The 11,888-nt window shown below is 37.7% G+C and overlaps 1 protein-coding gene across 1 annotated transcript; it reads left to right on the forward strand.

The window, feature by feature from the left end:
* The first annotated feature begins 317 nt into the window (after positions 1-317).
* On the forward strand, positions 318-6,440 carry LOC113588695 (putative nuclear hormone receptor HR38). The gene is made up of 7 exons (XM_027027988.3): positions 318-476; positions 1,909-2,768; positions 2,876-3,005; positions 3,100-3,254; positions 3,449-3,651; positions 3,755-3,933; positions 4,279-6,440. Exons 2-7 carry the CDS (start codon positions 1,917-1,919, stop codon positions 4,536-4,538), a joined length of 1,779 nt encoding a protein of 592 aa, XP_026883789.2. The 5' UTR covers positions 318-476; positions 1,909-1,916; the 3' UTR covers positions 4,539-6,440.
* The last annotated feature ends 5,448 nt before the right edge of the window (positions 6,441-11,888 follow it).

Raw genomic sequence — 11,888 nt, forward strand, 5'->3', positions numbered from 1 at the left:
TCTTCCAAAGTAAGCTGGTCAACCGCACCACGCTACAAAGCATTTAGTAAGTGTTACATTTTCGTGCTGAGTATTCCGATGTACAATATCATCACTTGACGTCTATTTACAGTCTATCCAGGTAGTAACAGCTCAATGTGTCTTGCGCGTCGTCGTCGGAGTTCTATTTTTAGATCAGACAATTCCGCTGTCTTTTGCGTCAATGGAATCCCAGTTGTGTGTGCGTCAAGAACACGCATGGGATAAGTGCAGACAGATTCATTGGTTCATTACCCGGAAATCTCTTCTGTTAGCTTTCCATTTATGTCGATGTCACGCCTCTAGACGACGTAACGGCAAATATATTGCATGGGGCGTCATGTGTGGGTAGCTCAGTTTCTGGAGATGAGAGAACCTGTTGCTCATTGCATGTTTTCAACCCATTTGGAATTAAAGAAAAGTTTTGTCATTCTGATTTAACGGATATATTTACACAGGTAAGTTCGCGGTTATATTAATGATAATAATAATTTATCCACGCTGGCTTTATTTAGTTTTCCTGCAGACAGGGTCTTCTACACATCAGTGCTACTCTTTTAGTTGTAACGAAATAATTTTTTGTAGCCTGTAATATTATCTTATATTTGTCAGCGTTCTCTTTGGGATTCAAAAACATGTTTTAAGCACATCAGTTGTCACGTATGTCTTGCAGCGTAATTCTGTTTTTAGTTTTCTATGAATTTGCATTTGCAGTGAAATACACAGGTTGTTATTAGATAGCTTTTTAGTTTTGCTCTTATAAGAAATAACACATTTTAGTTATTGCGATAAGAGATGCAAGTGCTTAGATCACTTTTATAATTTGTATAACTAATTTAATGTGTAGGCATTCAGATTTACATTGGATCGTAATTCATAATTCTTAATTATAGTTGAGTGTTACGCCCCCTTCCTTGTGTAGTCATGGTGCTAAGCACATACTCAGTGATCTTAACCCTATAGATGGCAGTAAGGAGCGTCAGATGTCTGTGGCATGTCGGTCCTGTCCACAGTTTATTATGTGTTCAAGTATTTGACTGTGTGCTCCCGCCACACATGTTCACTGGTCTTGAAACAACCGAGTGGCACGAACGCCTTCCTCAGAGGTGAAAAAGCCACGGCCTTCACTTCACAGCAGAAGATGAATCGCTACTCTCTTTGTCACATAAAAGCCAGAGATGTCACTAAAAGGGAACAGACTATAGGTGTAATAAACTGGGATTTCAGAAATTATTAATACATTATATAATACACAGTAATGACAACTGGGTATGTCTTATTTCATTAATTAAATGTATGTACATGATCATATGTAATGTAAATCACATATATAGTTAGATATTCTCCTAGAGGTGTTCATTTAGTTAGAAGTACAGGATAATGCACTGATATCAATGTAAAATATTGTAAATATTGCTTACAAAGTTTATAAATAATATTCGAATGCCTGAGTGATAAATGCAACCACACCTCCCTGTGGATATTTGCCCTAGCTTAAACATGTTGGCCCACTCACTAACTCTCTTGGCACATAGCCTGTAGATGAAACATAACTCCATACCCTGATAAATGCCATCAGTCTTTCAGGACTGGAGGAGTGTGCATTAAGGGCTGGTAATATAATCTCCTTCAGCAAGAGTGACATTCCACCGATGGCAGGTTCTTTAAGCTTCTCATGGAATTTTAGTGAGGTCTGAAAATCACGGCAGTAATTAAATAGTTCAGTTCTATGCTAGTGGAGGGGGCTAATATGCTTTTGAAATGGCACTTCTGCCAGTTGTGGAGTTGTGCACCTACAAAGGTGTGATGTTGAAAGATAATTGTTTAATAATGATTAAAGCAACATTGCTATTATCGTTGTCAACCATAACTATTATTTTATATTTGCAGCTGCAGCAATGCCTTGTGTTGAGATGCAGTATGGAGCTCTCCCTTACGAAAACAACTACTTCTGCCCGGATTTCGTGAATTCAGGAGTGTCAACCAAACTGGGTATAGATATCAGTGACCAGAGGGAGCAGCCATCTCCACTTTCGCTGCCTAGCATCAACACTCTAGTGGGGAGCCATGCTGATGTGCTTGATACCTTCTCTTGCCAGTTCACTGCCTCGGTCTCCACTTCCACAAGCACAGGCATACCTGGTGATGTCCATGGTCCCTTAGTGGAAGGCTTGAGCCTACGTGGCCAACAGTCTCCCTTTAAGCTGGATGACATCCAGGTGTATGGCTGCTACCCGGGCACCTTTGCCCTCAGATATTTGGATGAAACAGTGTCCTCCAGCGGATCTGATTACTATGGAAGCCCCCTTTCTGCCACTGCCTCGCCCCCCACCTCAGGCTTGCAAACCCAGTCTACCTCTGCCTGGGACAGCCCCTTCAGCCCATTCTCTCCTGGCCCTAGTTGTTGGGCGTCAGACATCAGCACGCTACCCCAGCAGTCCTCATTCTTCACATTTAGCACCCCAGTGGGGCAGCAGGTGCCAATAGTGGATCACCAGCTGCAGCTCGGTGAGGAGGACACCTTTGGCCAGCCAACCCAGCTTCAGCATGCATCTCCGTTACACTTCCAGGCCCTGGAGCTTGACCATGGGCACTTGAGTAGTCCTGTGCTAAAAGAGGAGAGAGCTGAGTCACACTCATCTCCAAAAACACAAAGCCCCAATGAGGGACAGTGTGCTGTTTGTGGGGACAATGCATCCTGTCAGCACTATGGGGTGCGTACCTGTGAAGGGTGCAAAGGATTTTTCAAGGTGAGTTGTGTAAGCCTTAATAAATCACCAAAATGTAGTTTTAACAGCATTTGGGTTCATTACCTTTAGTGTGTATCTCTCAACATTTATTGTGGGTTTCTTTACAGCGTACTGTTCAGAAGAATGCTAAATATGTATGCCTCAGCAATAAAGAATGCCCAGTTGACAAGCGACGCCGGAACCGTTGCCAGTTTTGCCGTTTTCAGAAGTGCCTTGCAGTTGGAATGGTCAAAGAAGGTGAACATGAACTGCCTGTTAATCAGCTTGTCAATTAAATAGCTATTAACTTGGAATGTGTCAATAATAAGCATCTACTTATCTGCATTTTTAGTGGTGCGGACAGACAGTCTTAAAGGTCGAAGAGGACGTCTGCCTTCAAAGCCTAAGAATATTCTGGACAGTGCTCCACCAGTGAATATTACTGCGTCTCTTGTAAAAGCTCATATCGATTCCAGTCCTGCCATGGGAAAACTGGACTACTCCAAAGTAAGAACTGGATATCTCTCCTTAAATTATCGGACACTCATAAAATACCCTGACATAATTGTTGATGTAATTATTTCAAAAATAGATATCAGGGCATCCAATAGAACACTGGTTTTTCACAGGATCTTGAGAAACACCTTTAGATTAACTGATCAAAATTTAAAAAGCATTTAACCTCCATTCTGACTTTTCAGTATCACGAAGATGTGACAAGTGTGTCTGAAAAGGAAGATGCCAGTGACATCAAACAGTTCTATGATCTTCTCACTGGGACCATGGAAGTGATACAGAAATGGGCTGAGGCTATCCCAGGATTCAGTGCCTTCTGCCGGGAAGACCAGGAGCTCCTACTGGAGTCTGCCTTTGTGGAGCTTTTCATTCTGAGATTAGCTTACAGGTAAAAGAATTCCACCACTTTATCTGTAAAGATCCCTATGAATTAACAGTCATGTGTATGGCCTGTGACAGGATGTTTGAACTGCAAACGTATCTTTTTGCAGATCAAATCCGGAGGAGGACAAACTGATATTTTGTAATGGTGTGGTGCTGCACCGCTTGCAATGTGTGCGTGGCTTTGGTGACTGGATTGATTCAATCAGGGACTTCTCCCAGAGCCTCCATCGCATGAGCTTGGATGTACCAGCCTTCTCTTGCTTGGCAGCCCTTGTCATCATCACTGGTGAGAAAATGGTTTAAATTTTATAACAGCTCACTGTCACAGCTCTGCAGTATGTGTCAGATCAAAGCAGGGAACACTGATGCAGTGTTAAAAGATTTTATTTGCTCTCTCATGTCTTAGAGCACTCAAGGTCAGACCTATCCCTTTATCACCAATGAAATCCTTTGAATGATTGCCACTGCCAAGTTACCACTGTTGGGCCCCTGAGCAAGGCCCTTAACTCTCAATTGCTCAAGTTGTACTCAGTCATAATTGTAAGTCACTTTGGATAAAAGTGTCAGCAAAATGTAAGTGTAAGTGTAAGTAAATGATAGGTTTAACCCTTAGCTTTTTTATTCTTTCCAGACCGCCATGGACTAAAGGAACCAAAACGCATAGAAGAACTCCAAAACCGCTTAATCGCCTGCCTGAGAGATCATGTTGCCAGCAGCAGCACAGACCACAGCAGATCTACACCCAACCTATCTCGTTTGTTAGGCAAGCTTCCAGAACTGAGGACTTTGTGCACACAGGGATTGCAGCGTATCTTTTACCTGAAGCTGGAAGACCTGGTGCCTCCACCCCCTATTGTAGAGAAAATTTTCATGGATACTCTTCCATTCTGAGAAGCAAAAATGGAGATCACTTAACGGAAATATGTGTTATACAACACACATAGTGAAATTGGAGTAATGAGAAGATATAGTATGAAGAACAGACCACTGACTTGAATGGAGGGCAAGAGAGAAATATGTTTGCCAAATTATTGAGAAAGTCCCTTGATAGGAGATTTTCTAAGACACTGTTCTTTGCACCTAACCTTTAGAAACTGCTGTTCTTAGGAAAGTGATCAACATATTTGTGGACAATTGGTCACCATTTCGTATAAAAAATATACATCTTCATTTCCTCCTTTGTCTGAACCATTTTTATGTTGGAGCACAAAATCAGAGGGCATTTAATTTCTAAACTTTAATTTTAATTGATAGATGTGTGTTTTTGGTTTGACTTTATTGCTATGGAAATGTATTTATATATTCTGTGAATGCAATTGACTTAGATTTTCAGAATAACCAGGAATTTCTTTTGCAGTTTTTCTTTGTAAACATGTGTTGTTGATTTAATATTCCTATATTTCCAAAGGCAAAGTAAAAACCTTTTAAATAAGATCAAAAAGACCAAGGCAACTATGAAATCTCATTTGGTTTAAATGGCAGTGTTGATTAGTGACTCTTTGTACACCATTAGGGACTCTTTCAATACATCAAGTCCATAAGTCCAGTATAATGCAAATAATGGGACTTCACACATGACATACACATATACACCCTTCCCTGTCAGCAGCCCCAAATTAGCATTAGCAGAGGACATACTTTAACTTAAACCTTTTAAATTTAAAAGAGTACATTTCATATAGCAAGTGTAATATGTAGAACAGTCAGGACAATTGCATACATAGTTCCATAGTTCCAAACGCAAATAAATCCACCTAGACTGCTTATAACACTCCATAACACTTGTCTGAAATGTCTGTGATTTGTTAAGGTATTCATATACTCAGCAACACTGTTTTGAATAAGAATGTAACACAGGGAGTAGGCACACTACAAGATGGACCTCATTAATTGTGGTCTTTAACTGCAGAGGCGCAACATAACATGTATTAAGTATCTCAAATCTTTTTATTTGAAATATAATTAAAGTTGTTAAACTGCCCACACATTTAATAATAATTAAATTAAACAGATTAACTACATTAAAAGTAAGCCTTTAACAAAGTGTGAAGATTGTCTAAGTAGTGTCTTATATAGGTCATACATCTCATTTATATCCCTTCTTGAAGATATTAACATTTTTATTGTGAAATGTTCATCAGTATTTTTAAACATTCATTATTCACATTATTTGCTTATCGCAATGAAATTATTTTCACTGTTATGGATTCCAGTTTAGGGATACCTGTGGAAATTCTTTACATGACTTACAGTTGTGTAATTGGAAATCTGAATACTAATGTATTCAATTACTTCAATAATTAGCAAGTATTACAGATTATGTAATGCTGACTCCTATAATATATGTTTTATATTCAGGTTTGTACCAATTAATTATATTAATATTAAATACAACAAAGGGCAAGAAGTACTGTGGCCTGAATACATTAAAAAATAGTCATGCTCTAGTGGATGATGTCATAATCCTAAACTCTAAATACTGTAATAAAACACTAATTACATTTATGACATTTGTTCTCAAACATGAAAAGTGGAATTCTAGTACTGTTACTGAACTTCTGCTTGCTTTTTTTCTTTTGGATTTACTGATATCTGAACTGGATGTGTAATCAAATGACTAATAATGAGCAGCTATCAGCACTTGAGGCAGCATTTTTAAAAGGAATACTTGTTGCTTGAATTTGTACATTTGTTATACCAGTGTGTAAATTTGAGTTCTTTGTCCTTGTTAGTTTTATTGATGTATATTTCAGAAATGAAAAGCTATTTTATAAAACCCACTGATACAACATTGCACTTTTCCAGAAATGTTTTAAAGAATCACTAATTGAACTGACTTCACTGCTTTTAACACTAGAAATACTAGCAATATTCCATTGAACTGTTAAAGTCAAGATAACATTACTAAATAATTAGTTTCCTTCCTAGAAAAAAAAAAAATTTAGAAAACCCACAAAAGTCTAAATATGTTACTGGAAATCTCAGATTCTCACTGGCTTTAGGTATGCATATAGGCTATAATGTAAGATGGAAAAACTTCTTATTTAACGTCTCTTGGAGCAAGGTTTGAATAAAGTAGGCAATGACAAAGGGGTTCGGCTAACTCCTTAAATTGGCTTACTGAAAAAACAAAACCGGTAGACAGCAACAGGATCTAAACCAAGCGAGATGTCCTATTTTTTGGGGAACCAGAACCTTTTATTTTCTCTCCTGCACCTGTGCAGTGACTGGAATGTTAACCCCATTATGTTGTGGACAATAATAAAACAAAGTAGTAACACAGCACAAATCTCACAATAATATATACTAGATGAATGGGATGGATGAATTGATGCATGCTAATTTAGTCTACTGTCTAGACTAGCTAGATTCATTAGATCAAGTAACTGGGGGAGAAATAGGTTTTATACTGCATTCCACTCACACAGATATGTAGAGTTTGAATGTAATTTTAATGATTATCATCTATTAAAAAAGTCTTCATGAATATTTAGATTATATGAGTCCAACATAATTAAAATTTTAGTATCACAAGTTGCTGATGTAATTGCTAGAACTGCTAGGTGCTAGTACTGCAGTCTATCAGGTAGTGCCAGTTATCCATGTGATCATATACGAGTCATGCCCATTCCTTTTTTTGATCATTGGCAAGCACAATGGAAAACAAGAGTAAGGGGGTGAGCACAGAGTGTACAAAATGGGTATCTGAGATATGTAAGATCTGGGGTAGAATATCCCTTTGCGTGTGAATAATATGGAATCACTGGAAGCTCACCAAAAAACCTCAGACATCTTGACTAGCCAAGCATCTTTTAAATGCCTTGAGCCAAACCAGCTACTGAATAAGTATTTCAAGTCTGTTCCTGCAGAGTTGGGTTCCAGTGCTGGAGTCTGATTCATAGACTCATGGCAATTCTCATATCATGACAGTGGCTGATCACAGTGTTGCACCAGGAAGGATGGTATAGTTTGCTTGCTATACACAGATTAGTCAGTACAGTCCCCGAATACAAATGCATATGAATTCATAAAAGGTAAGTCATGAAAAGCTGTGAATGGTTATGGAGATTTAAAAAAATCATTCTTTAAATGAAATCCAATAAAAATTACTCTTGCTTGATGTAATTCCCACATTTTTATGAAATTATATTGGTAATAAGACAGCTAAATAATATTGAGAGAGAGATGAATTGTCAGCACTCTTCCCCAAGCTCATTCAGTTGTCCTACTGTACTGTGACTGTCTGGGGTTGGCCTGATAAGAAGATGATGCAATTTGAATATGTCATAAAGGAAGTGCAAGTTACAACTCACCCTCCAAGTCTGATAGCTATTAAATAATAGAAAAAATGACAGCAGCTTGAGAGCTGGATAACACTGAGAAAAAAAGTTAACCTTATTTCTCACAATTTCATGTTGTTTCAGTATTATAAATGAGCGATTAATTTATTTGATGCATACAAAAGTTCACATTTATCATTATGTGTTGAAAGAATATGTAAAGTTCTGTAGGTAACTTTTGGGGATTGGCAAATATAGAATAAGAGTTAGTAATAGATGCATGCTAGCTAGGTATACAGTAAGGAAAGATGGCTTCTATAAGGTTTTGTAGTATATATATATATATATATATATATATATATATATATATACACACTGCCTGGCCCAAAAAAAAGGTCACACACTCTAATATTTAGTTGGACCGCCTTTAGCTTTGATTACAGCACGCATTCGCTGTGGCACCATTTCCACAAGCTTCTGCAATGTCACAACATTTATTTCTGTCCGGAGTTGCATTAATTTTTCCCCAAGATCTTATATTGATGATGAGAGATTTGGACCACTGCGCAAAATCTTTGCGTTGGACAGTTGGACAGCAATTTCCTTAGATGTTTTCTCTGCTTGATGCATGCCAATAAATTGACCCTTCTGAAACAGATTAACATCTTTTCTACAACCACAGGATGTGTCTTTCGACATGGTTGTTTAACAAATGAGAAGCTACTCACTGCATCAGTTAGGGTTAAATAACTTGTTGCCCCCTGAAACATAATCACCCATGCAGTAATTATGCAATGGGAGGCTCTTACCTATTTACTTAGTTAAATCCAGGTGGTGACCTTTTTTTTTGGCCAGGCAGTGTATATGTGTGTATGTGTGTATGTGTGTTTGTGTGTGTGTGTGTGTGTTGTGTGGGGGGGGGGGGGGGGTAATAGATGACATGATAGATAGCGAGAGAAAGAGAGAGAGCATCAAAATTGTCATTGCAGTGAAGTACACAAGGTCTGAAACATCCTGTTTCTCTGGAAACCTTGTGTACACAGCAATTTTGACTAAATCTTTTACTAAAGTACATTGCCATTGCTCATCTGGACTCTTCATATGTATGTGTACTTCACTGCAATTCTGAATATATATATGGGCTCAATAACCTCCCGTGATCAAACTTGACTTACAGAAGTGGCTTCTAGGAAATACTGAATACTAAATAACATACATGAGGACTCCCTCCCAGCTATTTTGTATAGGATGATAGGTATTAAGTAAAGGACTAATGCTTGTGTCAAGACACAAGAGCACAGATACAGAATATGAGACATGTACTATCCAGAACATGTTATTGAGGGCAGTCACTCAGGGCCTTCTCACCAAGTACAATGATATCCTTGAGGAGCTTAAAATGCTTTTGTCTGACTGTGCTGGGTCTGATGGTGTGCTACTGAGGCAGATGAACCTGATATCTATTGAGAGACAATACATTACTGATTAGATTACTGCCCTCAACAAAAGATAACACATTCTTGCGGCACTGATTTGAAGTCATATGGTACATCTCAGTGCCTTGTGAGCTGCATTTCTCTGCACTGCCTATACAGGCAGGTATATAGGTGCACAGCATATTAAACAAAATAGAACACTATAAGTCAGGTTATTCAGACCCTCTAGTTAGATAGCTGTTATGTCCATCCTTTTATTTAATAAAGCTTGATTGTTGTTAAAACAATATATGAATGAATTTGGCCTTAGCTGGAGTAATGAAAACCCATCATTTAAAGAATACTCCTACTTTTCCCCCAGTACATCAATCTTGCTCAAGAACTGATCTCTTTTTATGCAGCTATTCACACACCCAATCATAATTAGCAATCATTGTCCAATGCCCCTGATTATATCATCCCTGGTTACTGAAGGTTGCAATTCTGCAAGAAACACACCAAATGATGGTGTTTCAACAATTAACTTCACTACCCTGATAAAAAAAAAAGAGTGAAAAATTTTGCAGCTTAAATATAAAAACTTTGAATACATCAACAAGGCAAACAAATTCCTTGCCAATCAGATACAAGATAAAAAAGAAGCAGGTTTTAGAAGCAGGAGTAAAACACAATTGCAAAATACAAAATGTATATTTGCAAAAAGCAATTGACCAAAAAACCCAGAATCAGCAAAACTGGCATGCAAAAATGAATGAGGAGCAGGTGAGGGTATTCAATAATAGGGTGATTTGGATCAGGCGAGTAGCTGAGTTCTCTGACTGGCATGTCTTTTGTGTGACTGTTGGTTGAATACTGGCCAGGGTGTGACAGACACAAGAATTCACAAGAAATTAAGATCATCTTCAGAGCATTTTGCAGTAAATTATACTCTTCTGAACACAATCCTCCTCAATCAGAAATATATTTTTAGAGAACGTAGACTCACCAGCATGATCCCAAGAAATATCTGATATTATTCACTGTCCACTGACTCCAAATTAGCTTCAAAAACACAATTAATCAAATGCTAAAAAATACACCACCTGACCGAATTTAGGATTAATCAAAAATAGACAATCATCAGACAATATCAGAAGACTATTTTATCTAATTAGCCACTCACCAATAAAGCCTCATTCCAAATTCTTAATATTATCACTAGATGCATAAAAAGCATTCAACAAAATATATTGGCTATTTTTATATAGTACTCGTCATGATCATCTTCTACAATCTGATAATGTGTGGGACTCTGCAGATCAGAATCCTTTGTTTAGTATTTATACCAGCAATAATACGTATTTAGACATTTACATTTCCCTCAAGCAGTCAAAGATATTCACCTTTAATTACATACCTTTATTAAAAACAATAGATGACTTCAAATGTTGGTAGAAATATGCCATTGAAAGTCATCAGTTTATTTAATAAGAATAACTGAAATCCATTACTAAATCCAAGATTAATAAACAATAACCCCCTTCATCCTTCTATATTGGTCGCATATATCTTAAACCTGCACTGACCAAAACAACTGAATACTAAACTTTATAGACTTCTGTTCAATCCTGACAACACAATAACAGCACCAATAATGAAATGGGGAATAACATGGAAATTTCTCCCAGTCATGATCTTTGGACGCAAACATTTTTTTTTCTTTCAACCAGCAATATAAATGTTCAGCTTCTTCAATACAAAGTTCACAGAACTCACATCACACAGCGTAAGGTTTTGCTTCAATTATGTTTTGACCATACTTCCTTGTTTTGGTTCCATTCTGTTCCAACCCATTGCTTGTATCTATGCCTGTTATGTTCACCTCTGTCCTGTTAGTCTTCATCAATCTCAATTATTTAAGCCCTGTGTTTTGTTTCCCAGGTTGTCGGATATTTTGGATGTGTGTAGATTTGGTGTTGGTTTCGTAGTTGCTGTCTGTGTTACTTACTGGTTTATTCCTGTATCCTACCTGCTTTTGTGTAGTTGACGTTTTGTTAATCAGCCTTTTGTCCTTTTTTCTGTCAATATATTTTCCTTCACTTTTGTTTAATTCATGTTTTAGTTTGCCTTAGTGTTTCCCTCATGCTATGCATCTGTTTTAGCCTCTATGTTAGCCTCCCATGTTGTTAGTTCTCTTGCTCTTATAAAGAACTCCTGCATCCTGCTTCTCACCTTGTCCCTGCTACACATTACAGATATAATGTAGAGCTGTAAAGTGAACAGAGTAAATATGAAGTGAAACTGTCAGTAAAAATATTAACAATAGGAGTCACAGTGTCAAAATTGCTTAGACTGAAGAGTAGAAATGAATTAGTAGCAGGACAAATAAAAGTAAAAGTGGAAATGAGTGCATCATAACAGTATAAATGAACTGCACATGCAAGAGTATGGTGTAGCTTAGCACAGTTCAGACAGCAGGAGATCAGTAGTGTCCCTGCAGTGAAGAGACTTGGAGAAAAGATCTCAAGTGGTGCTCCTTCACACAG

The sequence above is a fragment of the Electrophorus electricus genome, chromosome 22 (assembly GCF_041902795.1).
Source record: "Electrophorus electricus isolate QZ-2024a chromosome 22, ASM4190279v1, whole genome shotgun sequence".
Classification (NCBI taxonomy): domain Eukaryota; kingdom Metazoa; phylum Chordata; class Actinopteri; order Gymnotiformes; family Gymnotidae; genus Electrophorus; species Electrophorus electricus.

Coding starts and splice junctions, on each gene's coding strand:
- LOC113588695 (XM_027027988.3), top strand. CDS start 1,917: ATGCCTTGTGTTGAGATGCAGTATGGAGCTCTCCCTTACGAAAACAAC. Junction 3,006..3,099: donor AGTTGGAATGGTCAAAGAAG/GTGAACATGAAC, acceptor CTGCATTTTTAG/TGGTGCGGACAGACAGTCTT. Junction 3,255..3,448: donor GAAAACTGGACTACTCCAAA/GTAAGAACTGGA, acceptor CTGACTTTTCAG/TATCACGAAGATGTGACAAG.